Source organism: Camelus ferus, chromosome 32, assembly GCF_009834535.1.
Source record: "Camelus ferus isolate YT-003-E chromosome 32, BCGSAC_Cfer_1.0, whole genome shotgun sequence".
Taxonomy (NCBI): domain Eukaryota; kingdom Metazoa; phylum Chordata; class Mammalia; order Artiodactyla; family Camelidae; genus Camelus; species Camelus ferus.
Window position 1 is genome coordinate 7,046,207 of NC_045727.1, and position 25,858 is coordinate 7,072,064.

General features: G+C 44.0%; 1 protein-coding gene and 1 pseudogene across 1 annotated transcript; one reads left to right on the forward strand and one right to left on the reverse strand.

The window, feature by feature from the left end:
• Window positions 1–2,039: 2,039 nt before the first annotated feature.
• LOC102504231 lies at window positions 2,040–2,797 on the forward strand (annotated as a pseudogene).
• Window positions 2,798–3,579: 782 nt separating this feature from the next.
• PEBP1 (phosphatidylethanolamine binding protein 1) lies at window positions 3,580–9,602 on the reverse strand. The gene is made up of 4 exons (XM_014554459.2): window positions 9,339–9,602; window positions 8,047–8,156; window positions 7,254–7,354; window positions 3,580–4,613 (listed from the first exon to the last, which is right to left on the reverse strand). Exons 1-4 carry the CDS (start codon window positions 9,540–9,542, stop codon window positions 4,396–4,398), a joined length of 633 nt encoding a protein of 210 aa, XP_014409945.1. The 5' UTR covers window positions 9,543–9,602; the 3' UTR covers window positions 3,580–4,395.
• Window positions 9,603–25,858: the final 16,256 nt, after the last annotated feature.

The following is a 25,858-nucleotide window of genomic DNA, read 5'->3' on the forward strand; positions in this document are numbered from 1 at the left end:
CAGGTTAAGTGGGAGCTTATCAAGGTAGAATCTGAGAGATGGCCCTATTTAGTACTTCCAGAAATGTGATCGTAAGACTATTGGAAATTTTTCAGTCCATTTGAGTTTCCTCAAGAAAAAGGTACAAGCAGACCGAGGACAGGAGATAAGAGTAGGGTAAGAAAAAAGCTAAAAGATACAGATTCCTGATTGGAGGGGACATTAGACTGAGATTAGCTTTCTGTTGCTTGTGGTCATCAGAATTAAGGAGTTGATGAATGGGCTTTACAGAACTCTGTAAAAACTCAGTTATATGTGAACTTTTGTAGAAGGATACATCTGGGAAAGGGAAGAAGGAACTCTTTTGGCACAGTGTATAGATATAAAGAAGCCCATGCTCCCTAAACTTAAGAACCCCTTTACAATTATTCATTTGACTGACGGTCACTGAGATTTCATTATATATGAGACATATGTGTGATGCTAGAGATAATTGAGCAGGAAATTGGTTGCCCTTCCCTCCGTGAAGGATCGACTAATAGAGGAGGTAAACATTAAATTAAAAATTACACAATATACATATTTTAAAATTACAATTTTAAGCAGCACAGGAGAATCTTACCTAGTCGTGGAAGGATTCCCTGAAAGTCAGTCAAGGAATACTTAAAGGGCGAATGGGATATTGTCAAAGAAAGTGGAAGGGGAAGATTCCAGGCACCGTCTGTAAAGGACCAAATCTGGAAGTAGTCTGGCTCATCCAGGAACTGAGAGGCAGCCAGCAAGTTTGGAGTTTAAAGAGAAGACAACTGTAGGAGGCTAGAGAGGAGAAAGGGGCTCAGATCATACAGAGCCTCATAGGCCATTTAAGGATCTACATCCCAGAGCAGCTGCAAACAGCTGAAAGGTTTTAAAAGTAGGCATTGAAGCTGCACCAGTTCACTCTCTGACCCAGCAGAGGCTTTGGGCCAGTACTATCATGTTTAAGTATGAGAGAGATGCCAGTCCTGTGTTTCTGAGGCCTGGTCTTAGGATCTGTTCATCAGGATCTAATATAGGACTTCCGGAGTAATTGCCCCGCTTGACATATGTTCTGCCATCAAGTCAGAATGATGGGCAAGGCTCCAGAGTAGAAATCCTGGGCTCTGGCAGGGCTGCTGAAGCTGCACCATGATATCGAACAGCCTCCTATTGCTCTTCACCCTAAACCCTGCAGACACACTTTTGATAAACCAGGAAGCAGCCTTGAGGAGAGCGGGCCACTTGTGGTCATGTGTTCCTGCATGTCAGTCAGGTCACGTTAATCACTGCCGTGGATGAATTCACTTAATCACAACAAAACATCATTTTGTGGTTCTGCAACAACCCTCTGAGATAGACAAGGCAGATTAATGTTTCCTCCCCCCGCACACCCCCACCCATTTTGCACATGAGGAGGCTGAGCCTCAAAGGGTATTTTGTGTGCAAGTAGGCACGGCAGTGATGAGCTGGGCTCTGAGGCCAGAGCTGCCTGCAGAACCAGAATTGCCCACTTCCTAGCCCGGTGCCCTTGGGCAAGTTCAAGTCTCCCTTCCAGTTTAATAGGTGAAGCACGGTATCCCTTTGCTTCTAAGATTACTTACACATCTCTTCATATGTATTATTTTTTTATTAATTCATTTTATTTTTTAAATTGAAGTACAGGTTTACAATGTTGTTAATTTCTGGTGTGCAGCATAGTGATTCAGTTATATGTATATATATTCCTTTTCATGTTCTTTTTCATTTAAGCTATTACAAGGTATTGAATATAGTTCCCTGTGCTATACAGTAGGAACTTGTTTATCCTCACATTTATTTTTAAGGTCAACAGGGTAGTTGTTTCCTTTATAACATCTGTTTTACAAAATACTATCTAAAAGCTGAATTTTAGTGGGCGGGGCCTGGGACACACGCCCCACCCCTGTTCAAGGCAGCAGCCACCGCGGCTGCCTCATGCTCCCAGGGCCTGCAGCGCTGCACTGTGTGGCTGGCTGGGAGGCATGGCGCCTCTCTGATCTTCCCAGCACAGCCCAGGTGACTCTGGACAAGGACTGAGAATGTGGACATAGCAAGTTTTACATCAAGGTTTAATATTCCAACACATAAAAGTTATTTATCCAACAGCTCCTCCCTGACCATCTACTCCTTTGAAAGGAGCAATCTCCAATGGATGATTCAGACAGATTTGTATCTAATGACTACCCAGAACACCTTGAATCGATTGATGTTAATGTGTCAGGTGCTTACACATTTGATTGATGAAGTAAAAAGTGGCCTCAAGAAGAACATGGTATTAGTAGGCTTTCCTATGGGTGGGTGCGTGGCAATGCAATTAGCATATAGAAATACCAAGTTGCGGCAGTATTTGCTCTTTCTGCTTTTCTGAATAAAAACATCTGCTGTTTACCAGACTCTTCAGAAAAGTGATGGTGTACTCCCTGAATTATTTCCATGTTGTGGTACTGCAGATGAGTTAGTTCCTCATTCTTGGGGTGAAAAGACAAACTCAATGTTAAAAATCTCCAGGAGTGAGCACAAAATTTCAGTTTCCCAGGTGTTTACCAGGAGTTAAGCAAAGGTGAGCTAGAAAATCTGAAGTTGTGGATTCTCACAAAGCGACCAGGATTGGAAAGGCAAACTGAATGAATCAAGACTGATTGGTTTATAGGTGACGTCTTTGTGAAAAGAGATTTTTACCACCAAATTCTAATTTGATAAATACTTTAAATATTAAGAAATATTTTTTAAAATTGAACTTTAAAACCCTGAGGTTAAAAAAAAAAAATTGACTCTACCTTATCCACCCTCAGAGACTACATGAGGCAACATTTCCAAGTTTTTCCAGAGAAGAAAGTACTGCCGTGAAAGGGAAGAAGGGCCCAGCCCTGCTAAGCACGTGCCAGGCCTGATCAGCATCCCTCCACATCAACAGACCAGGTCAGTGAAACCTCCTTTGTTTTTTGTTTTTTGTTTTTTTTAAGTAAAATACACCTGTAATATCATTGCCTAGAAGCATCCACCATTAACATTTTGTTATAGATCTTTCCAGAGAGTGTGTTATATGTATATGAATATATACATTTTTAATGTTATTTTGAGTTATAGTCAGTTTACGTTGTGTCAATTTCCATCCTTTCTTTTGGTACATCAAGTGGTGTCAAAGTCATCCTCCCTTGCCCCACCTTCCCCTTTTTGGTACGGATTCTATAGGGATTACAATCAGAACAGTGAGAGACGTGGGCTAATTTCTCAGTCATTATACAGAACTACACCAAGGAGGAAGGTTTTCAACTAGCTTTACTGTCAGGTGGAAAGGGCCAATTACAAAAAGCAAAGCTGCTTTTGGGGCAAGAAGACTTGGCCTAAAGTTTTGTGATATTTTTTTTCTTTAAACCTCAAGTTTAAATGGTTGCTCCTGCTGTATTTAGTGGGACATGTATAAGTGTGGACCCTCTGGTCCCTGAATCAAGTCCCAATCATCCTGCTGGTTATGGAAACGGGATACCGACCCTTAGGGGCTCTCATGACTTCCCACATTTAGGAAACCCCACACACGAAAGGGCAAAATATCTGGAGGCCTGGTTCATCCACACAACGTTTTTATTTTTATTCAACTAAGCAAATAGCAGAATTAACACAACATTCAGCAAGTCCAAGCTGGCTTTTCTTACACCAAAGAAGAACAATCAATTTAACAGGCATAGATTTTCGGATTTCTGATAAACCTCTCACCCAGTCTTGCAGCTCTAGGTGGCCGGGCTCCAACAGCAAAGCAAAGCTCTATTGCTTTTCCAGTACTGCTCTTGAAAGCAGCCAGAGCAGGACACTGACACCCAGTAACCAGCCTGAGATGTACCACATGGGGGTGGGGGGTGGTTAGTGAACATGCCAGCCCCTGGTTGTCTTGGTGAGAGACAGGGCTGTGAGAACACGCTAGAAGATGGGCTCCCGCTCACCACAAATCTTTTTTCAACCTCCCTTGAAGATTCTCTGATGCTCTTACTCTATTACGCACACAATCCTGGGCTCCCGCTCACCACAAATCTTTTTTCAACGTCCCTTGAAGATTCTCTGATGCTCTTAATCTATTACGATAGGCCTGGTCTTTTTACCAGAATTTTCTTCTTCCTTAAATTCTGGGTTGCTACTCTTACGTTAACATTTTGATGACCCCATCACAGTATGAAATATCCCCCCAAATGGACTTCAGATTTGATCTAAACATAAACCAGAGTGTGTACCCTCTAGAATTAGGACGGGTAGAAGGAAAAGTCACCCTAAACCTAGATCTGACTGCTCAGAGCTCGGGAACAGGGAAGGGGAGAAATCTACATGCATCATTAAACTTGAAACACTGCTTGGCAACACTGGGGACGGTTCCCATCTCCTAGCCCTTCTCTACTTCCCAGACAGCTGCTCGTAGAGTTTGGGCACATAGTCGTCCCATTCCGCCTGGTAACACGTGCCGGCCACCGGGGCCCCCAGCCCGTACTTTCTGCGGAAAGACGCCACCTTGAATTTGCCGCGGTGGTCTCCAGACCGGTTGCTGAGGATGGGCTCGTCACACTTCAGTGGACTGTTCTGCTCGTAAACCAGCCAGACGTAGCGGTGAAGACCTGGAGGGAGAGGCAGGAGGGGAGACATACACACAGCTTGGCATCTGAGAGGGAGATGTTACCCATTTTTGGAGAACTCACCAACTTGGAGGGACCCAGACCACCCCACTGAGGAGAGGGACACTGAGGATCCTGAGAGGTGGGTCATTCACCTGCTGAAAACCACCCAGTGGCTCCCTGCTGCAATCTGCATAAAGCCCCCACCCCATGTTCCGGCCTCTAAGGACCCACAGGGTCTTCCCTTGACCACTCTCCTCCCGCTCTGCTCCTTCATCCCCCTCGAGGCCCCAGTCTATCCCACCAGAACCCTACTGCTGTTCATTTTCCACCACTCCCACCAGAATGCTCATTTTACTTCTTCCACAGTAACACTGTTCCCTAAAATCCTTACTTTTTAATCTCACTAGAAAGAGAGCTCTATAAAGCGATGATGTTTGTCTTGTTGACCATTTTCACCCCATAACCTACCCTCGTGCATGGTAAACAGGAGGTGCTAAAAAATATGTGAGAAATGGATGAAGGACACAGCAAGTCCCTGACCAGGTGCTCATCACACCACAGCAAAGCCTAAAAGTATCTCTCTGCCTCCAAAACTCACCTCCTTAGATGTCTAGAGACTTACTTTGAAAGAAACGACCCAAACTCACTTTAACCAATTAAGTAGCAAAGAATGTTTTAAAACCAGCCAGCAAGCACCCTATTACCCATGCAGTTTCCTGCAAACTCCAAGTACTCGACACAAATAGGTACCATGAGCTACTTAAAAATAAAATTTATTTAAATATTTATTCACCTAAGTTCACTGCAGCTTTGTTCACAATAGCCCAGAGGTGAAGCACCCCAAATGTCAATGTCCACTGATGAATGAATGGATAAACAAAATGTAGTATATATGTACAACAGAATATTATTCAGCCTTAAAAAAGAAGGAAATTCTGTCACGTGCTATAACACGGATGAATCTTGGTATGGATCTACATATGGTGCGAATCTTCTATGGATCTACTAAAACTCTCCTATACTGCTGATTAGAGTGTAAAAAATTTTCAGCCATTTTGGAAAACACTCAGACAATTTCTATGACCCACCCTCGAACATTTCTACTCAGCATTTACCCAAGAGAAGTGGAGATACTTGCCCACAAAAGGACAAGAACAGAAATAACAGCTTTATTCGTTATCTCCAAACACTGGAAACAACCCAAATGTCCAGAGAAAGACTATACAAAGCATGGTGTATTCCCACCATGGGATACCACTTAGCAATGAACAGGAATGAACTACTAATATGACAATAACATGGATTAATCTCACAGATGTTAACCTTGAATCAAAAAGACCAAAAACAAATGCATACTGCATGGTACCATGTGTCTGACTCCATAAGCAGCAAGAGTAATCTATGGAGGGAGGAGTCAGAGAATGGTTAGCTCTGGGGAAATTTAACTTAAAAGATCACTTAAAGAACCTCCTGGGACAACAGAAATATCCTACACCTCATTTTCAGTGGTGTGTACATGTTCGTGGGCACCAATCAATAGTCACTGACTAAACCCTCCTGATCTGTATGTTTTATTAAATGTAAGTTAGACCTTACTAAAGAATATGAAAAAAGAAAAAAAAAAAGAAGTGAGTATTTGAAGCTCTTTTTGTTAATGAGAACACAGCTCCTACGTGAGAATTGCTTTATTCTCATGGGTGTAGTTCCCATAATTAAACCGCCTAATTGTATAACTGCCTTAGAGAACTCAAGAGATCGCTGGGAAAGCTGTCCCTCTGCCATCCTCTTAGGAACACATGAGAGGGCTTGGAGCCGTGTGAAGCTTCTGGGCCTACAGATAAAACACGAGGTCCCTTGTCAGGGGCCTTCTTGTACCTGGTTCAGGCCAACTCACAGCTGGACGGTGTGTACAGAGCTCGTGTTCTGCCACGCTCCACCTACCACCACTTCCTTGTTCCAGCAAATGGAAACACCCTGTAAGGCATGGTGGGCACCGACAGTACTTCTCCCACCATGAGCTAAAGCAGCATTTGTCCAAAGTGGAGAGGTTCAATACAGTGTTCTCTCTCTAGATATATAATGTATAACACAATGCAATACAATAAGGGTATCTTCAATATAGTTCTTCAAGTCTTCCAGATCTTTTCAAGATACCATGCTGGATTTTCGAGACAAAGAGGGAACGATATAGAAGCCAATTTTTTATAATTAATTTGGAGACTATGACTATCTCTGAGAACTTTCATGGGAACTAGACACTCAAAGATCCTACAGGGCAAAGGTTCAATTTAGAACTTAGATGATTTAACTGTTTAATCCATGTGGAGCTTCCCTGGGAAATTGTTCTGAGCATTCTGCAAAGCTACTTCCTTGGTATCTCTTCACCAATTACCCTGCTTCCATCTAACTGGTACCCAAGACTCTAGCCCCCTGACACTACTGCAGGTCCCGAGTGCCCCAGACAGGCAACTGCCTCAGAGGGGAACTGAGTTGCCTAAAATCTTCACTAGGGTAAGGGCTCTCATAAATAAAAGAATAAAACTCTAAGAACCAGACTAAAATTTTGCAGCACTTTAAGGTCACTCCTAATACGTACCCAGCCTCCCTTCCCAGCCCCCTCCCAAAGCAGCCTTTACTGACCTGTGCCCTTGGGAGGCCCAGAGCCCACATAATCAGAGAGGACTGTGCCACTGCTGATGTTGTTGCCCTTCATGTTGACCACCAGGAAATGGTGCCACTCCCTATGTGGAAGAACGGAGGACCATCAGCACCCATGGAAGTGAGCACACACCCACACACACTCATGGTGCAGCCAGCCAACACACAGGAAGCACGTGCTCCACACCAGGATGCAGCGACGGACAAGACGGACGGCCCTGCCTTCTTGGCCAGTGCATACGTCATGGGCCAGCAGAGAGGACCCAGCCACTCCCTCCCTCCCTCCGATTCTCTAGGGCAGGGGTCAGCAAGCTTTTCCTGCAAAGGGCCAGGCAGTAAATGTTTTAGGCTTTGCACTGTCTCTATCACAACTACTCAACTCTGCAGCTACCAAAAGCACGAAAGCAGCCAGAGACAGGACATAAGTTATCATAGCTAAATGGACACCGAAATCTGAATTTCACGTAATTCCCACATGTCACAGAGTATTATTGTTCTTCAGGGTACCCCCCCATTCACTTCAAAACAAAAAAGCCATTCTCAGCTTGTGGGGCTGTACCAAAACAGGCCTGGGGCAGATCTGGCTCTTGGCTGTAGTTTCTAGACTCTTGCTCTAGGGAGTGAAATGCACACTCAGGCTTAAGCAGGGATGAAAACATCCCAAACTGGGTCTACTTCTCCCAGCACAGTCTGTCCAGTGAGGGACTTACACGGTGCAAGAAGCACCAGATCAGATTTGGATGACTCACTGTTTCCACATCATTCCCCAACTTGCCTGTATTTGGGGTCCTTCCTGCTGGGAGCATCCGGGTCTGTCAAGACCAAGGTGTAGAGTTTATCTGCATCAAGGCCATCCCATGCAATGCTGGTGGGCCGGTTCTTAACCTGCAGAAGGAATGGACTTGCACTTAAGTCAGAAACACTGAAGAAACCAACACTCTTTCTTTGACCTCAGATTCCTCATAGGTGAAGCAGAGTAAATTATTAATAAAAGCTCAAGTGCAGTGACCCAACTAAGAGCCAGGAGCTGAAGTTTAATATACATTATTTATTTTAGTCCCAGGAACACTACAGAGGTAGTATCCTAGCATGTTATTAACAGAAACAAGTGGGTCAGGATTTTAATCCTGGAGCTGATCGAATAGCTGACTGAGTGAGTAGTCCTCTCAACTACAATCTTACGTTTTCTGGAATGAGAGGGTCTCTAGATTTGGAGATCACGTTACCCCGGGTCTGCTAAAGTGAAATCTGAATTAATTGGATATTTAAAAGTGCACAGAAAATGAGAAAGCCAAGATGGGCAGACTTGACAGTGAGTCTGGGAAAGGGAGGCCGTGAGAGGAACACTTTATACTTAAACACCCAACAGAAACTCTGTAAACATCTAAACTAATAAACCGTCCGAGCAGTCTATTCACATCGCTGCCCCTCAGTTTAAAGACCAACAACTCGCCGGTTTCGGACACACGAGTTTCTCCACTTGCAGCAGCCAGGACCTGGTCGCAACCAGGGGCCAAACGGTAAAACAAGGCCGTTACCCTGGAGCTTCCATCTGCAGAACGCACTTACATTTGGATGGCTCCACGCTCCTGACCGCTAAAACAAAGGAGGAATGGCTGGGCACTGCTGATCACTGGTTACATAATGCGTCATACGCCCTCGGATGGGGCTTTTGCTCCCCAAACTGAGGCCTGAAATCCCGAGACCGTAGGGAAGCCTTTGGGGTCGTGGGGGTGGCCACTGCCCACTCCCTCTCGAGGACGGCCCCCTTCCCGACCCCCCCCCCCCCCGATCTGGACTGTTTCCAGGACGATGCCACTGCCTGCGCCTCGAAGTACTGGGAAAATAGATCAATTCCTCCCACAGGCCGAGCCCCGCCCGCCACGTGCCGGGTTCCCCAAGCTCCGGGCGTCCTCAGGCCTGCTACATGGGTACAGCCACCCCTTTTTCTCGGTGAATTGGACGCACGGAGGCCGGAACGTCCTCCCCACCTCCTCCGGGTCCCCGCCCCGCCGGCCTGAGGGCCTCTTAGCCTCGGACAGCTGCACCCTCGCCGCCCTCGGGTACCTGGGTGGGTGTCAGCACTTTGCCCAGCTCATCGACCTCCACCCCGCCGTATTTAACCAGCAGCGGGTGCTGCGGCCGCTCATCCACTTCCTGCAGGCTCAGGGGCCCGGACCACTTGCTGAGATCCACCGGCATCGCGGGGCTGAGCAGGGCAGACAGCAGGGAAAGCCAAAGGAGAGCAGGGAAGGAGCAAATCCGCAACATACACTCCCAGCGGTCTGCAAACTGCACGGAGGAAACGCGGGCCAAGCTGCGGAGGAGCGCATGCGCTGGAGTCACCGCCCCGCCCCTCCTCGATCTTCCAATCACCGGCGAGGCTGGGCCCCACTCTGCTCTTTGATTGGTTGAACCCTGACCGTGAGTCGTCTGGCTATCCCGGGTCACCGCTTCAGGCTTGGCCTTTCTTTTCGCGCAGCAGGGGCCTGCTACCTGCGTCCCTCCTCCGCCTAACCCGGGGGGTGGGGGTGGGGGAAGAACTGGGTTTGCAAGATTGTTGCTTTAAGAAATGCACCTGAGCTACCTTTGATTGTTTTTTAACCTTTTTGCAGGATTCTTTGCTCTACTTTCTAAATGCAGAAACGGTAAGGCCTCGCTTTTCTCTTGCACCTCTTAAAACGGGCGGATTGCCTGTCCCTCACTGTACTCTCGCTCATGCTCACTGGCTTTCGTAACGGCCAGAAAGAGCCTGAGAGAACTTTTGAGTATTTTTTCCTAACGGAGAAATATATTTGCACTTGTATTTGATCCCCCTACCCCCTCATGGTCCAAACAGGGTTTTTGGGAAATGATTTTTTTTTTTTAAGAAGTTACTATTTTTAAACCTGTAAGACAAAGAATGTCGCTCATCACAAGGTTCTATAAGGATGAGGTCATTAGCCGCTGCAGTCCCAGACCCACAAATACACCCTGAAAAGAATTCAGGGCAAGAGCAGGATGAGGCATTCTGTGCTTTGGTGGAAAAGAGGCAAAACCCTTAGATAGTTAAATTCCAGGAGAAATTTCTTATGAATTGAGATTTTTGCATCTTCCCACACTTAGAAAAGCACCAAAATCATTAACTGAGATATCTCTTCCTAGTGACCAGCAGCTGCCTTCTACCAAGATGTATGCTTGATTGCATGTACCCCGTAGCCAAACTCCTGCCTCTTTCCAGCAGTTTCCCCAGAGCTTCTCTAGATGCACCACAATTTATTCAACAAACCACTTGGTGGATAGTTTTATGAAAATTTTATTAGACAGAAGATACTAGGTCAAAGAATATGTACTTTAAAGGGAATGAATCACAGCTAGTTAAGTGTCTACTTAAGTCCAGACCAGAAGTAATGCCTTCGACATGAAGCACTAATATGATTATTGCTTCTTTCCATCAATTCTTCCATAAATGGATTTCGAGAACCTTGTTAGCAAAAAGAGTCCCTGAACTCATGGAGTGTATAGTCTGGCAGTGGAGAGAAACATTAATGACATTCAACAAACATTAAATTACAAACTGTGATCTTTCTCAGATATAAATCAAATCAGTCCACACCTCATCTCCCTTCTTTAAAGCCCTCTGTGCCCCACTCTAATTGCCTCAGGATGGAGTCTAGACTTAATAGTCCCTGTAGACATCTCTCACCTCCCTGTCTCTCCTTCATTCTTCTCTCCAAACACTGAATTTGTTTCAGTTCCAACTTGTCTTTCTACCTCTGGACATTTGCACATGCTCTTCCCTCTTGGAACACTTTTCCATCCTTCTTTCCCCCAACCCTCACTGTATCTTGTCCAAGTTCACCTTTACTCATCTTAAACGTCACTTCCACCTTCTCCTACCCATCAAGACTGGGAAATGCCCTGATTTCTGCATCCAGACCCATTCTGTTCTTTCTCTTTCTGAACATTCAGAGCATTTGGGATTACAAGTTTATCATCTGAACCACACCATTGCGCACTGGAATATAAACTCTGTGAGAGTTATCTCTCTTGGTCACTGGTCTTGCCCCCAGCACTTAAAATAGTGCCTTTTAAGTGCCACTTAGTATATGATATTGTTATTGTTATTGTTGTTGTTATTATTATTATTATTATTATTATTATTATAAAACAAGTGAATGAAAAAAAACTCATCTGGTTGGTTTTAGGTTCAGATTACTGAAGCTTTGCTTTCTGATAAAATATCACATTCAGAAAAGGAAGACCATTGCATCTGCAATACCAGTATCAACAGCACCTCCTTAATTAGCAGCAGTTGGGGAAATCAGAGCACCTTTCCTGTTTACATTGAACAGCTCTCAATAAATGCTTGTGAGATAATAGATGCCTCCCCACAAGCCATGTGTTAAAAAAAAAGACAAAACAAAACAAAAACAAAAACTCTTTGGTCCGAAGAGACGGTTGCACTTTCATAGAAAAGGCTCAGAAAGAGATTTTTAAAATCTGCTTTGAGTTATTCTCTGGGACTAAGCACAGATGCTCATTGGAAACTTAAGAGGTGGGAACGACTTTATGGAGTGTCTGCTAGGTGCATAGTGCTTAACTGGGCTTATAGGTGAGGTTATGGAGGCTCATGGAGTGATGAGGAGTGACCAGCAGGATCTGCCACGCCATTCCCTGTCTCTATTAGCCTAGTCTCCTCTGTTCAGCGAGGAGAGAGGACTGGAACCACTTCCATTAAAACAATGGTTGAAACCAACCAAACCATATTTACTGTGTGCAGGTCAGCATGCTCCAGTAAAGACTGCTGCCATTACCAAGTGCATGCTCTCTGCAGGTCAGCGCACTCCATGGATGAGTAGCATTAACCAAGCACCCATTGTATGTATGCCCCAATGACAACACTTAACATTTACTGAGCACCTACTGTGTGCGGGTCAGAGTGCTCCAGTGAGAACAGCTACCATTTACTGACCATTACCACTCCCATGTGCCTGGCCCTGACCAAAGGCCTTGACACTCAACGTTTCGTTTCATCCTCACACCCATCCAGTGTGGAAGGTACTCCTATCAACCCATTTCATAGATAAATAAACCGAGGCTTGGAGAGGTAGATTAACAAAGCAGATGAAAGCCCACCTGGCCCCCAAGGCTGGACACAGAGTCCTTAAGCTGGAAGTGATAGAAACAGGAGAGGCAGGCATGGTCTTTGCCCTTGTGAGAGCTTTCCGCTGGAAGTTTATACAGTAAATCACCATGAAAACCCTGCATGGCATCCATGAGAATGCAGCTCTCAGACCTCTCACTGCTGGGAGAGGAGCTGGCCAGGGCCCCAGCGGCTGCTCTCTGCTTTAAGTCCAAGACCACAATTTGGCAGGCTGCCCTCAGCCCATGACTGAGCTTGGCAGGGATACTAAGGCAGAGCTGGGAGACTGGGGGCTCCTCTGTGTCAGGACTGGCTTGTCTGTTTTCCTGAAACTGCCCCACAGGCTAGGTTGCTTCCTTTGCTCACTCCCACAGTCAGGCTCAGGGTCTCTTCCAGCCTCCCCCCATTTTCCCTCCCAGCCATCTCTCCCAATAAATTCCTTGCACATTGAATTTCATCTTGTCATTAGCTTCTCAGATGACCAAGAGTGACACTCCCAAGTTCAAGAGACAGTGTGAGGATGACCTGAAGTGACAGCAAGCTTAGGGTGTTGCGGTGCTGGGCTTGGGCCAGCGGGCAGACTACCTTTGCTGGAATGGGGGATTTAGGAAGGGGCAGATGGATGACATAGCAAAAAGGCTGAATAAGGCTGAAGGGACAGGGAAGAGACTTTCCTTTTATTTTTTTAACCTATAAAGAGTTTTTAAATGACTTCAATATACAAATAATCAGCCACATAGCATAACCTAAAGGCACAGGATTGGAAGTCAGAATGCATTCACTTTCCTAATCCATCACCTTGTAGTACCTTATGAAACCCTGGGCAAGGAGGATCAGCTGAATGGCCTCTCAAAGATGTCCACATCCTAATTCCCAGAGTCTGTGAATATATTACCTGACAAAGGGGAATTACGGTACCAGATGGAATTAAGGTTGCTAATCAGCTGACCTTACATTGGGAGATTACCCTGAATTATCTGAGCGGACCCAATGGAATCACAAAGGTCCTTAAATGGGGAAGAAGGCAGGATTGTCAGAATGAGAATGATGCCATGTGTGAAGGACTTGACCAGACATTGCTGTCTTTGAAGATGGAGGAAGGGGCCAGAAGCCAAGGAGGGCAGGCAGCCTCTAGAAGCTGGAAAAGGCAAGGAAACAGATTCTCCCCTAGAGGCCTCAGAATGGAATGTAGCCCTGCTGACACCTTGATTTTAGCGCAGTGAGACCCACTTCAGACTTCTGACCTCCAGAACTGTAAGATTTGTGTTTGTCTTAAGCCACTAAGTTTCTAGTAATTTGTCACAGCAGCCATAAGAAATTAATACAGGATAGGACTTATCCTTGCTAAGCCTCAGTTTCCCCACCTCTAAACTGGGTTTACCAACACCCCTGAAATGACCATTGTCAGGATTAAATGAAACACATTGATGGGTTTTGTACACAGCCTGCACCTCATAAAAAGAAGCTATTTCTATTATTGCATGTTCATTATATGAAGCTCATAAATATAAATAAGCAAACATAAAAATTAACTAATTAAATAAAGACCTTTAGCAATCCTACCACCCGAAAGCAATGAACATCTTGCTATATTTCCTTCCAGACTCCCTTCTACATACATAAACGTGAAAACGCATATATGATAGTTTTGATTCAGTATGAACTGGGTCAAATGACACACACCTGCTGTTGTATAATTTACCTTTCTTCACTTCCTCCCATCTCATCTATAAACAAATTACTCCAGCAACATTCTGAGTGGCCGTAGGGAATTCCATTGTATGGACCGTTGCTTGTTTACAAACAAAATCCTCCCTTTGGGAACATTTAAGGTGTTCTCACTATTATGGTTCAGAAACATCTCTGCAATATGTGTCCTTTTACATGGGCCTTCATGCCCTCATTTGGTTGTTTACTTGTTTTGTCCTGAGAATAAAATCATAGCAATGGGCCAAATAGCATTTACATTTTAAGTTTGGTACACCATATTTCAAATTGGGGGGAGTCACTGTAACTGATCGATTTTTAAGCCAGAAAAGGAACCTAGTGATCAACAGGTTTACCCTCTCATTTTTTAATACGTGGTTTACGCTCTCATTTTTTGTTTGTTTGTTTGTTTTAATTGAAGTACCATCAGTTACAATGTATCGATTTCTGGTGTACAGCACAATGTCCCGTCACACATATACATACGCATATTCGTTTTCATATTCTTTTTCATTAAAGGTTATTACAAGATATTGAGATTTACAAATGTTAGCCACTATAGATAAAAATAGATTTTAAAAAAGTTTCTTCTCTCATTTGTTTTTAAATGTTTCTTTTTATCTCCACAAAGTTAATGTTTTGAAGTCTATGTAGACTATAGGATTCCCTTAAGAATACAGACATACTTCTGCATTATCCCCCACTTAACATTCCATTTTGAACATCTTCTGATATTAAACACATTTCAAAAAGTTGTTTTTTGAAATGACTGCCGAATGTGATGGCGTCACATTATTTGACACGTCAATTATTTGATGGCGTATTTATAGTTAGGTGTTGAGACTGATTATCATATATTCCCCTCATTGGACAGAGGGCCTCAGGGATTTGCCAAAGGCTGACATCCAGCTAAGAGGAGATCCTGTCTGGTCCGTGGTGAGAGGTCCCTGCCAAGTCTGGGCAGGGGCTGGTCACCCAGGAGGGAGCTTCTGCCAGTGACAGCGGAGGAGCCACACACACCTGAAAAGGCCTCCAGAAAGCCTCGTTTTTATCCAGAAACCACGAAGTGCCCTAAAAGCCCAGGTAAAGACTCAGCCCTGGGGGCCTTTGGGGGCTCCCAGCATAGAGCGAATGCTCAGTATTTACTGCCTACTCAGAGCACGGTTGATGTCCTAAAGGAGGTGGGGAAAGCACTCTTTAAGCAGAAAGAAAGGAGAAGCAGTGTTACGTATATTGACACACATCTGCTATGTATACTTGCCTTTCTGGATTGTAATTAGTCTGTGTGTGTGTGTGTGTGTGTGTGTGTGTGTGTGTGTGTGTGTGTGTGTGTGTGTGTGTGTGTCTGTCTGTCTTAGGCGGGGAGCTTTTGAGGGCAGCTATGGGTAGACTCGAGTGAATGAGCCAGTAAAAACCACAGGCTGTTTTTGTTTGTTGAGTGAGGGCAGGAAATTCACTGATGTGGTTATTCAGTGGAATGGCTTCATTCCAGTTTTTCTCTCGTGCTTCTGCTAGAGAAAGTGTTTCACAAGGGAGGCCTGGACAAAGATAAATCTTCAACCTGTGACCACGACATGAGTTCAGAAACTGTTGTCCAGGCCATGCCAGTGACTTGGAATTGTAACTTTAGGGGCCCAGGCTCTGGCTGTTAGCCAAGGATCTGCACTGAAATTTTGTTCTGGAAATGGACCTCCAGCTGGTCTCTGGGATTCCACCCTTTACATTCTCCCTGACAGCTTCTGCATAAAATATTTTTAAGAAAAAGTTAGGCAGAAAATTAATTTTAAAAACAAGCAAATTCTAGTTCTTCAAAAAATTAAAAATAGAACTATCATATGATTCAGCAATCCCACTTCCGAGTATATACTCAAAAGAATTAAAAGCAGAGTCTGGAAGAGGTACTTACAAGTCATGTGTACGGCAGTACTATCCACAATAGCCAAGAGATGGAAGCAACCCAGTGTCCACGGACAGATAAATGGATAAACAAAATGTGGTCTATCCATACAATGGAATATTATTCAGCTTTATAAAGGAAATTCTGACACAGGCTATAACATGAATGAAACTTGAGGTCATTATACTAAGTGAAATAAACCAGGAACAAAAGCACAAATACTGTATGATTCCACTTATATGAGGATATATATATATATAAAGTAGTCAAATTCATAGAGACAGAAAATAGAATAGCGTTGCCAGGGACTGGGTGGGGAGGAGCGAGTGGGGAGTTGTTGTTTAGTTTTGCAAGATTAAAAAGTTCTGAAGGCTGGTTGCACAACAATCTAGTGTATTCACAGGTAGAATATTATTCAGCCCGAAATAGCAATGAAGATCTGATACACACTACAACGTAGATGAACCTTGAAAGCATGGTGCTAAGTGAAAGAAACAGGACACAAAAGGACGAATATTTTATGATTCCTTTTATATGAAATATCCAGAGTAGGTAAATCCATAGACACAGAATGCACACTGGTGTTCGCCAGGACTGGGAGGGGTAGGGAACGAGGAGCAACTGCTTCCTGGGGTTTTATTTTGAGGCGATGAAAATGTTCTGGAACTAGACAGAGGTAGTGGTTGTACAACACTGTGAATGTACTAAATGCTACCGCATTGTTCACCTTAAGATGGTTCATTTTATATTAACCATGAGTTATATATAGTGCATGACTCTCACTTTAATTTAAAAAAATAAGCGAATTCTAGAAGTCACCCACAAGTGTGTTTGTAGGCTCAGAGGTTGTTCGCAGGACTGCTCTGCAAACAGCACGTGCTTTTAGAGACTGGGAAACAGAAATGGACAGACTAACAGTATAGACACTGGTGTTGCTTTTGCCAGCATCCATTTTTCTTTTAATTAACAGCACCCCACTCTTCCTTTGGGGAACCACCCTTTTGTGATTCTTGGTTGGTGTGGTTTGGGGGGGCCAGGCGAGGGCTCCAGGGATGGTCATGTGACCCAAGGCTGGCCAGTCAAAGCAGTGCATTCCTCTAGCCTAGCCACCGGTCCAAGAATGCACAGGTGAACCAAGCCAGGCCAACGAGACTCAGTTCCAGGACCTAGTTTGGAACCAATGGAGAGAAGGAATCTCTCTTCCAGCAAGGCTGCTGGGGAGAGAGTATGTCAGCCTGGAGCTGTTGGTGGTCATCTTATCACTGGGACCAAAGAGACTGCCTGGGAATGGAGCCAACGCAGAGGAAAGCAGCTCTGAGAGAGTCATCGTCACATGATGGTAATGACACTATTTGACCTCTGGGTGGAGCCAAGCGTGAAGCAGGATCTACCCTTGGGCTTTTCAGATGCCAAGGCCAGCAAATTCCATTTTGGACCTGTGCCTATTTCAGTTGGATGTTCTTCACTTGCAACAGAGCAAGTCGTTAGTCAATGCAGATGATCTGCTCATGAAAAAGGAGATAGAAATAGAAACCACATATCCCAAATCATGATGGAACTCAGTGCATTCAGACCTTAGGGCCATCAGATTAGTGATTGTTCAAATTGGAATCTTCACTGTCTTCATGAAAAATGGCTTGCCTTGTGTCTTAGGCAAGAGAAACCCCAGAATGCCTGGCCTGCCCACAGCCCCTAGGAAGCCCTCATGAACGCACCCTCTGACCCACCTGACAGCTGATCCACATGCGGGTCAAACCACCTGTGACATGGCCTGGATCATAAAGATGACCTACACCAATCTGATTCCACCCTTTGAATCTGCACGGGTGTATAAGGAGCAGTAGGTAGGGGTTAGTGGTAGGAGCTAGTGCAGAAAGGAGAGAATGCACACGGGGTGCAGGGGGGCCATTAAAAGTCTTGTGCAGGCTGGAAACTGGAGGCAACAGGGAGTGTGGGTAAAAGGAAATAGAGTATGGAGAAGAAATGGCCCATCGGCAGTGGGAAAACAGCAGATTCACAGAAGAAAATGAGCACCTGGAGAGACAGAGAGCCTCCTACCTCCAGAACTGACCCACTCCATGAAAGGGCTCCAGGTCAGTGCCAGACCACCAGCAGCCTTTCAGCAAATGCCTTGTTCTTAAGGTGACCCCAGCACATCTCTGTCCCTAGAAACCCAAAGAACCTGCCCCAATTATTTTTATGTTAATCAGGATTCATTCAGTGGCAAGTGACTAAAACCAAATGCAAAGAGAATCTTCAAAGAAGAAAAGTAATTAGTTTGGGTACTGGGATGTCAGTGAGTGAGTGGCTTCAGAAGTATCTGGATCCACAGGCTTGAGTGGGCCCATAAGTATCCGTCTCCCTCCTATTTCTCGACTTTGTTTGCTTATGGGCTGGTTTCAATTTCAAGTAGACGCTCCCTTTCTGTTGCCAGATAGCCACTGTGGTCAGCAGCCTCTAAGATGGCCCCAGCGATCCCCACCTCCTGGTATTCACAGCTTTGTGTAACCCCATTCCCCAGAGTAACCTGCTTCTAACCAATAAAATATGGCAGTGTTAATGGGTTAGGTTACATAAGATTGTGACTTACATCTTGCTGGCACCCACTCACTACTGCCTTCTTGGCTTGCAGAGTTTCTCGAACTCGGCTGCCAGGTGGAAAGGCTCATATGACACGGAACTGAGGGTGGCCTCCGGCCAACAGCCAGTGAGGATTTGAGGTCCTTAGTCCAATGTCCCACAAGGAACTGAATCCTGCCAACAACCACCAAGTGAGGTTGAAAGTGGGTTGTTTGGATGAATGAAATGTCCGGCTAAATGTCCTGGTTAAAAACCTCTGTGTGATTTCTCAGGCCTGACCATAGAGAATTCAAAGGCTCCACCTGGCAGGCCTCCCGGGGGAGAGCTGGCCTCCCCACACAGACCCGGTGCATGGCCAGCACGATGCAGCCTCTAAGGGCGTCATGGCAGTCAAGGACTCAGCCCCTCTGACCAGTCATGCCCTCCTGCATATTGTGCTCCTTTTGTCCTGGGTCCCTTTATCTGAGGTCCTGAGCAGATGTCCTCTCCAGGCACCTCTGCCAAGGCCTTCTTATTGGGGGGTGGAGGGGGACACGACCTTGCAGACACTTGCTCCACTCTGACTCTGTACCCAGTACTTTTCCACTCTGAACCCTCCTCCCTCGTCCCCTCCATCCCCACCCGCCAAGCCCCAGGGGAGCCTTTTGTCTGGGGTTCCCTCAACAGTGAGGTGCCCCCAGCGCCTGCACTGACCTCTTGTGCTGGTCCATGGCAGGGAAATGCAGCAGGGGGAATAGGTGCTTTCTTGAGTTTCAGCTTCTTACTTAAACCATTGCAGCAAGTGATCAAAGGCTTAACTCTTTCATTTTCGGATTGTTGCTTTAATTGGCTGTTCGGACACCTGACAGTTCAGTGCTGTCTCCCAGCTAGACTGAGCTCCTGACAATGAGACCCCAGCTGCCCAGGCCCCTGGTCCATGGAAACTGTGAGATGGTAAGTGTATAGTATTTAAAGCTGCAAGGTTTGTGGTGACTTGTTATGCAGCAATAGCTGACCTATGCTAGCCACCAAGGGCTTCAGGCCTGCACTCATTCAGGTTAGCAACCTCAGGAGAAAGAAAGGTTCCATTGCTCAACACCTCCAGCAGAATTTAGGCACTGCTTCTCAGACTGGCTGGCTGTGTGCCCAGCCCTAATCCACCCATTATCCCCTTGACCAGCCTGGGTCCTCATCTTCTTCCATAACTCCATCCCCATCAGGTTTGCTTAGGGTTGGGGAGGGGCAGTTTTCCAAAGGGAAATTATTGTGCTGATGCCAGAAAGAAGAGAAACAGAGGCAGGAAAGCAAAAGCAACACATGACCTCTTCAAGTAGCAAGGGAGAAGTGTGCACGCCTTCACAGAGATCCTGTTAACCAGCTCAAGAGAGCAACTTGTAAGCACCATGTCAGTAGCGCCCTGCATGAGTCCACAGCTAATACTAATTACCTATGATGCCAGCCACTTTATTAGACTCCATCTCTACTTATCAAAATTTTATGAGCTTATTAGAGCTTTCTGCTTGCTCCAGAAATTAAGAAACAGCAGTTGACCCTTGAACAGCATGGCTTTGAACTGCACAGGTCCACTTATATGTGGATTCTTTTGAATAAGTATATTGGAAAATTTCCTGGAGATCTCTGACAATTTGAAAAAACTCACAGATGAACTACGTAACCTAAAAATATGGAAAAAATTAAGGAAAAGTTAGGTATATTGTAAACTCATAGAACATATCTGTTAATAGATAGTTTATGTTATCAGTAAGGCTTCCCATCAACAGTAAGCTATCAGTAGTTAAGTTTTGGGGGAATCAAAAGTTACATGCAGATTTTGGACTGCATGGAGGGGTTGGTGCCCCTAATCTCCACGTTGTTCAGGGGTCAACTGTATATTTATTAAAACACACTAACCTACCTCTTATTTTGACTTCCTCAACTTGCATGAATTAGTAAAGTTTTGCTGTAATTAATATTTGTCCAGAAGTTCAAGGCAAGTGAACAAAGAGATTAGATAACAACAGGATGCCTGATCATTTTTCTGTAGTTGAGCCAAAGTCCTAGAAGGGGAAATGTCACAGATACGGAAATATATATATATAGTTTTTTTTTTCATGTTGATCTGTTTTGCAGATGAACCCAGGCAGGGTTACTAGTTGCTTTAAACTCAAGGCTGTTAAGGACGTGGGGGTTTATCTGCACTTTTTGTGGTGCGAGGAGAGGCTGAGTCAGAGAGACGGAAGATACCTCAATGAAATACTACATCTTTTTTCCTAATACAGCAAGTTGAGATGTAAGATAATAATCAAGGGGTCTCGTGGGAACCAGAGAAGACCAGTACACCGTATCTTATGTACAAGTTAGAATCCAGTGTCAATGTGTAAGACCAAACACACCCAAACTACTTATGTTACAGTAAATTTAAATTTAAAAAGTAAATTGCTTTTTAAGTAAACTTAAATTTCTCTCTCACTCTCTTTTCTAAGTGAATGGAGTGAAATTCACATAAGTTATATATGAGGATAGTGTGACTCCACTGAACAGTAAAAAAGAAAAAAATCAGAAATAGTCTGCCAATGAGATCTCATTAACATAAGGAACACTTCTCTATACACAGGCAAAGAAAAGTCTCCCTAATTTGAAGACTCAGATACCTCAGAAATTAAAAACTCCAGTTTAGAATCAGATTAGCCACATGGGCACACTGAGCTAATGTAGACCCCCATCCTGCTCCAAACACATAGAAATACTAGAAAAAAATTTTAATTAAATACATAGCCAAGCTTGGAAAGAAAAAGGAAACTCTCAGTTTCCAAAAGTAAAGAGAGCACGTGTATCCAGGATGGTGAGAGCAAGAACTGCTGTGCTGCAGTGATGCGCGTGGGTACCAGACATGACTTAGGTCCCAGGGGATGGGAGTGGTTGAACCTGAGCAAGGCAGAGTGCTGGACATGAGCCAGCACCCTCTATGAGAAGAAGACCGTGGAAGCTTTGACCACTGACCCAGGAAGGGGTCAAGGAAGGAATCTTGTCTTTACGAGGAGCTCTATTTGGAGAAAAAGGTCTTTTATGACATCTTAGAACCTGTAGTCTTTACCAAATATGGACTTGGATCCCACAGATCTAAAATATCTAGCACTGGCAAGGATGGGGAGATGTTGGGAGAGGTAGATAGCAGTATAGCTTTTTTGGAAGACAGTTCGGCAGGATCCATCAAAATTCCAAACATGCCTGCTTTCTTACCCAGTAATACCTCTTCTGAGAATTTTTCCTCCAGGAAATCTCACAAGGTTCACAAAGCCTGAAAATCGCTATGGAGCCTGGGGTGTTCATTGCTTTGTTGTTTGTGATAATGAAAAAGAGAAAACAACTTAAGTGCCCATTGAGTGGAGGATTAACTGGATTATGATGAATCCACGCTCTGAAGTCATCATAACTATGGAGTACCGGCCAGTCTTTAAAAAGCATACGCTGGACTTAAATGAAGTGACATAGAGAGGACCCCAAAATATGTTAAGTGAAAAACAGTGACATCGGTAAAAATGGCGGAGTAAGAGCCTCTGAAAATTTGCTGTGTTGAAGATTTGCCCTGACTTACACACAGAGCCCCTCAACAGAGACTGGGAGACACACTGGTTCCCGGAAGTTAAGGAAATCCCTGTCTGAGCATTAGCTGACCACTGAGCAGAGACTTTCATGACCACACATGACAAAGAGTGTAGACTTAATAGACTTAGTTCAGAGAAGTCATCAAACAGCTTCTACAACAACAAACCCCGGGAGTGGTGAGAATCTGATTTCCAAAGTTGTCGTGTATTATTAAAGTGTCCAGTTTTCAACAAAAAATTATGAAATATGCAAAGAAACAAAAAAGTATGGCTCATACACAGGGAAAAAAAGCCCAGTCAACCAATAGAAACTCCTCTAAGGATGCCCAGATATTGGACTTACTAACAAAGATCTTAAATCAGCTGTTTTAAATATGTTCAAAGAACTAATAGAAATGAAGCCCATGAAAATATGTTCAACATCACAAGTCATTAGAGAAATGCAGATCAAAACCACATTGAGATATTACCTCACACCCATTAGGCTGGCTAAGCAAAAAACCCAGAAAATAACAAAAAATTAAAAATAGCAGAACTATCCCAGGATCCAGTAGTCCTACTTCTGACTATATAACCAAAGAAATTGAAAGCAGAGTCTTTTGTTTGTTTTTTTGGGGTGGAGGTAATTAGGTTTATTTATATATATATATATATATATATATATATATTTTTTTTTTTTTTTTTTTTTTAATGGAGGTACTGGGGATTGAACCCAGGACCTCGTGCATGCTAAGCACACTCTACCACTGAGATATACCCTCCCAAAAGCAGAGTCTTAATATAATATTTGTACACCCGTATTCACAGCAGCATTATGCACAAGGGCCAAAAGGTGGAAGCAACCCAAATGTCTGCTGATGGATACATGGAAAAAAACTGTGGTAAATACTTAACAATGGAATACTATTCAGCCTTAAAAATGAAGGAAATTCTTTCACATGCTACAATATGGATAAACCATGAGGAGAAAATCACTTTGCTGTACACCAGAAACTAATACAGCACTGTAAATCAGCTGTACTTCAATTAAAACATAAAAATAAAAAACAAATATATGTGTATACATGATGTGTGATCTCATCTATGTTTTTTTGAAAAGTCTGTACGTTTATGTGTTGTGTATGATGTATGCATATGTAAGCACATAAGCAAGGACAGACAACAGGTAACTGGTTTTCTTTAGGGAGAAATAGAGAATTTAAGAATTGTTGCAAGGACTTTTACTTCCCACAAGTGGACTGAAGTTTTTTAAATTATATTTTTACAAATTTTCCTTTTAAGACAATTAACATATTTCTTCTTAACTGACTAGCAAAAAGCGTTTTAAAAGATAGGAAACTAAAGTAAGCCAAATCATTAGTATGGTGATATTGACTATTTGATATGTAAAATGTGGGGGAAAATTGTAATTTTTATAATTTTAATTGTAAAACATTATAAATTACAACATTATAATTTATACAATTATAATACTATATTTTATTTTTTCTTTTTATTATCTTTTATATAATGATAATATTATAATGAATTATAAAGTAAGATACATATTCTGCATATCCCAAATGACATGATAACATTTATTCAGCTTTCTTCTCTGCCAGCTTCCATGCTAAGCATCTTATATGGTTTCTCTCACATAATCATCTCAACATGTCCTAAGGTAGGGGCTATAGTTATTCCTATTTTACAGCAGAGGAAACTGAGGCTCAGAAAGAAGCTTAGAAACAGTGGGCTAGAGATGTAAATCCAAGTGTGTTTGATACGAGAACCCAGGGTCTTATCCAGCAGCCAGTTAGAAAAGATTGGAATGCAGGCCGGGGAACAGAGAACATAAGAAGGTGCAATGTCACTAAGGAGATAAATGTTTAGGACAAGGGCAGTGAAACTTCCTGTGACTTTATATAAACTTAAATGAAGATGCCCAGTAAAGATGGTTCCCCAAAGACAGGCTGTACCCTGAGGCAGGGAAGATAAGCAGCTCCTGTGGAGGCCAGATGTCCCCTGGAAAGGGAGAAACTGAACTGATTGTCAAGAAAATAGTTTTGGGCAAACAAGAACCATCTGCAAGATTCTAGAGCTTTGTGAGCAAGAGTTGCCAAAATAAATTCTCACCCAAGTGCTGCATTCAGTGTGGCCATCCATCCGCTTCTGTTGGGGCCAGCACTCTGTTTGTACATTTACCATTTACTGAACATCTAGCAGGTGCCAAGCCCTGTGCTAGACTGTGGGGACACAGACATGAATGAAACATGGTCCGTTCCTTCAAGGAGATTCCAGGCTGGAGCAGAAAAACAGACGTGGAAAATGATCCTTACAATTCAGAATGGCAAAGGTTGTGATATAAATTTCCACAGGGGAAGGGCATCTGTCCCTGCTGTGTACACCAAGGAAGACTTCCTGGAAGAGGTGACCACTGGAGCTCAAAGAATTGCTGGGAATTAGCCAGGTGAAGGAGGGAGGAAAGGGCACCTCCTGGCAATGGAAAGAACAAGAACATAGGCAGAGGGCAAGGGGATGTAGAGAGAACATGGCTTGGTTGAAAGAGCCATTGTCAGATGTGGCTGGAGCTATGGGGATGTGTGTGGGCTCCGTGGGGGCAGAGCCCAGTTTGCTTCGTAGCCTGTTACTGCAGCATCCAGCACGGTGCCTGGCATGTAGTAAAGGTCAGAAATCCAGTAAAGAGTGTGGGAACAGAGAGGAGGGGATGGACTGCAGGGTTGGAATGTGTGAGTGACTGCAGGGTGTACCTCTCTCAAAGAGCTCTGGCAGTAAACAAAGCTGCTGAAAAGTGAGGTTTCACATTCCTTGGGGTTTTGCCTTTTGGAAGTCTCATTTGTAAAAATACCGTTTCATTGCTATTTGACATTGGAATCATACAACAAAGAATGTTGCTCACCAGCTGATTCTACAGGGATTAAATCATTAGCCACTACAGTGACTGACCGACAGTGCACCCTGAAAGGAATTCAGGTTGAAACTGAGGATGGGGCACTCTGCTTTGGAAATACAGGCCCCTTAGATAGTTAGGGTTTATATCTCAGGAAGAATCTTAAGGAACCCAGATTCTTGCATCTTCCTGTGCATAGAAAAGCACTAAAATTATGAACTGAGTTACCTGTTCCATGTGACGAGCAGTAACCTTTTATTGAGATGTGTGCTTGACAGCACGTATTCCTGAGTAAAAATCATAAACACACTGGTCTCTCCCCCTCCATCTATGGAGCAGTTCCTCAGAGTTACTGAGAGACTGTTTCCTGGTCTATGGTCCTCACTAAGGTCCCTGAATAAAACTGAAACTCACCACTCTTATGTTTCCTTCTTTCAGTCGACAGAATGGTCAGAAATACGTGTTGGAAAGAAAGAAGGGGTCTAGGCTAGTTAAACCTAAAAGTAACTTACTTGTCCAGGAATCTAATCTTCCATCTCCCTTCTGTTTCCACAGACGCCCTGGATCCTGTGAAGGCACCCACCTGGAACCCCTGCCTCTCCAGAACCCAGCTGAGGATCAGGACTGCGAAGCCACAAAGCAAATGTCACGGAGCCCATAAATGAACAGGTACTTTTCTCATTTAGTGCCCTTGTATTCTTATTTTACCCAGAGTTCTAATAAGTTTGGTCATCTGGATTCTACAGTAGAGACGAGATAAAACAGCAAATTAAAGTAGCAAGTTAAGAGAAGCAAGAAGCATGTCTG

Coding starts and splice junctions, on each gene's coding strand:
- PEBP1 (XM_014554459.2), bottom strand. CDS start 9,542: ATGTTGCGGATTTGCTCCTTCCCTGCTCTCCTTTGGCTTTCCCTGCTG. Junction 8,157..9,338: donor AAGTGCTGACACCCACCCAG/GTACCCGAGGGC, acceptor TTCCTTCTGCAG/GTTAAGAACCGGCCCACCAG. Junction 4,614..7,253: donor TGGGCCTCCCAAGGGCACAG/GTCAGTAAAGGC, acceptor CTCTCCCTCCAG/GTCTTCACCGCTACGTCTGG.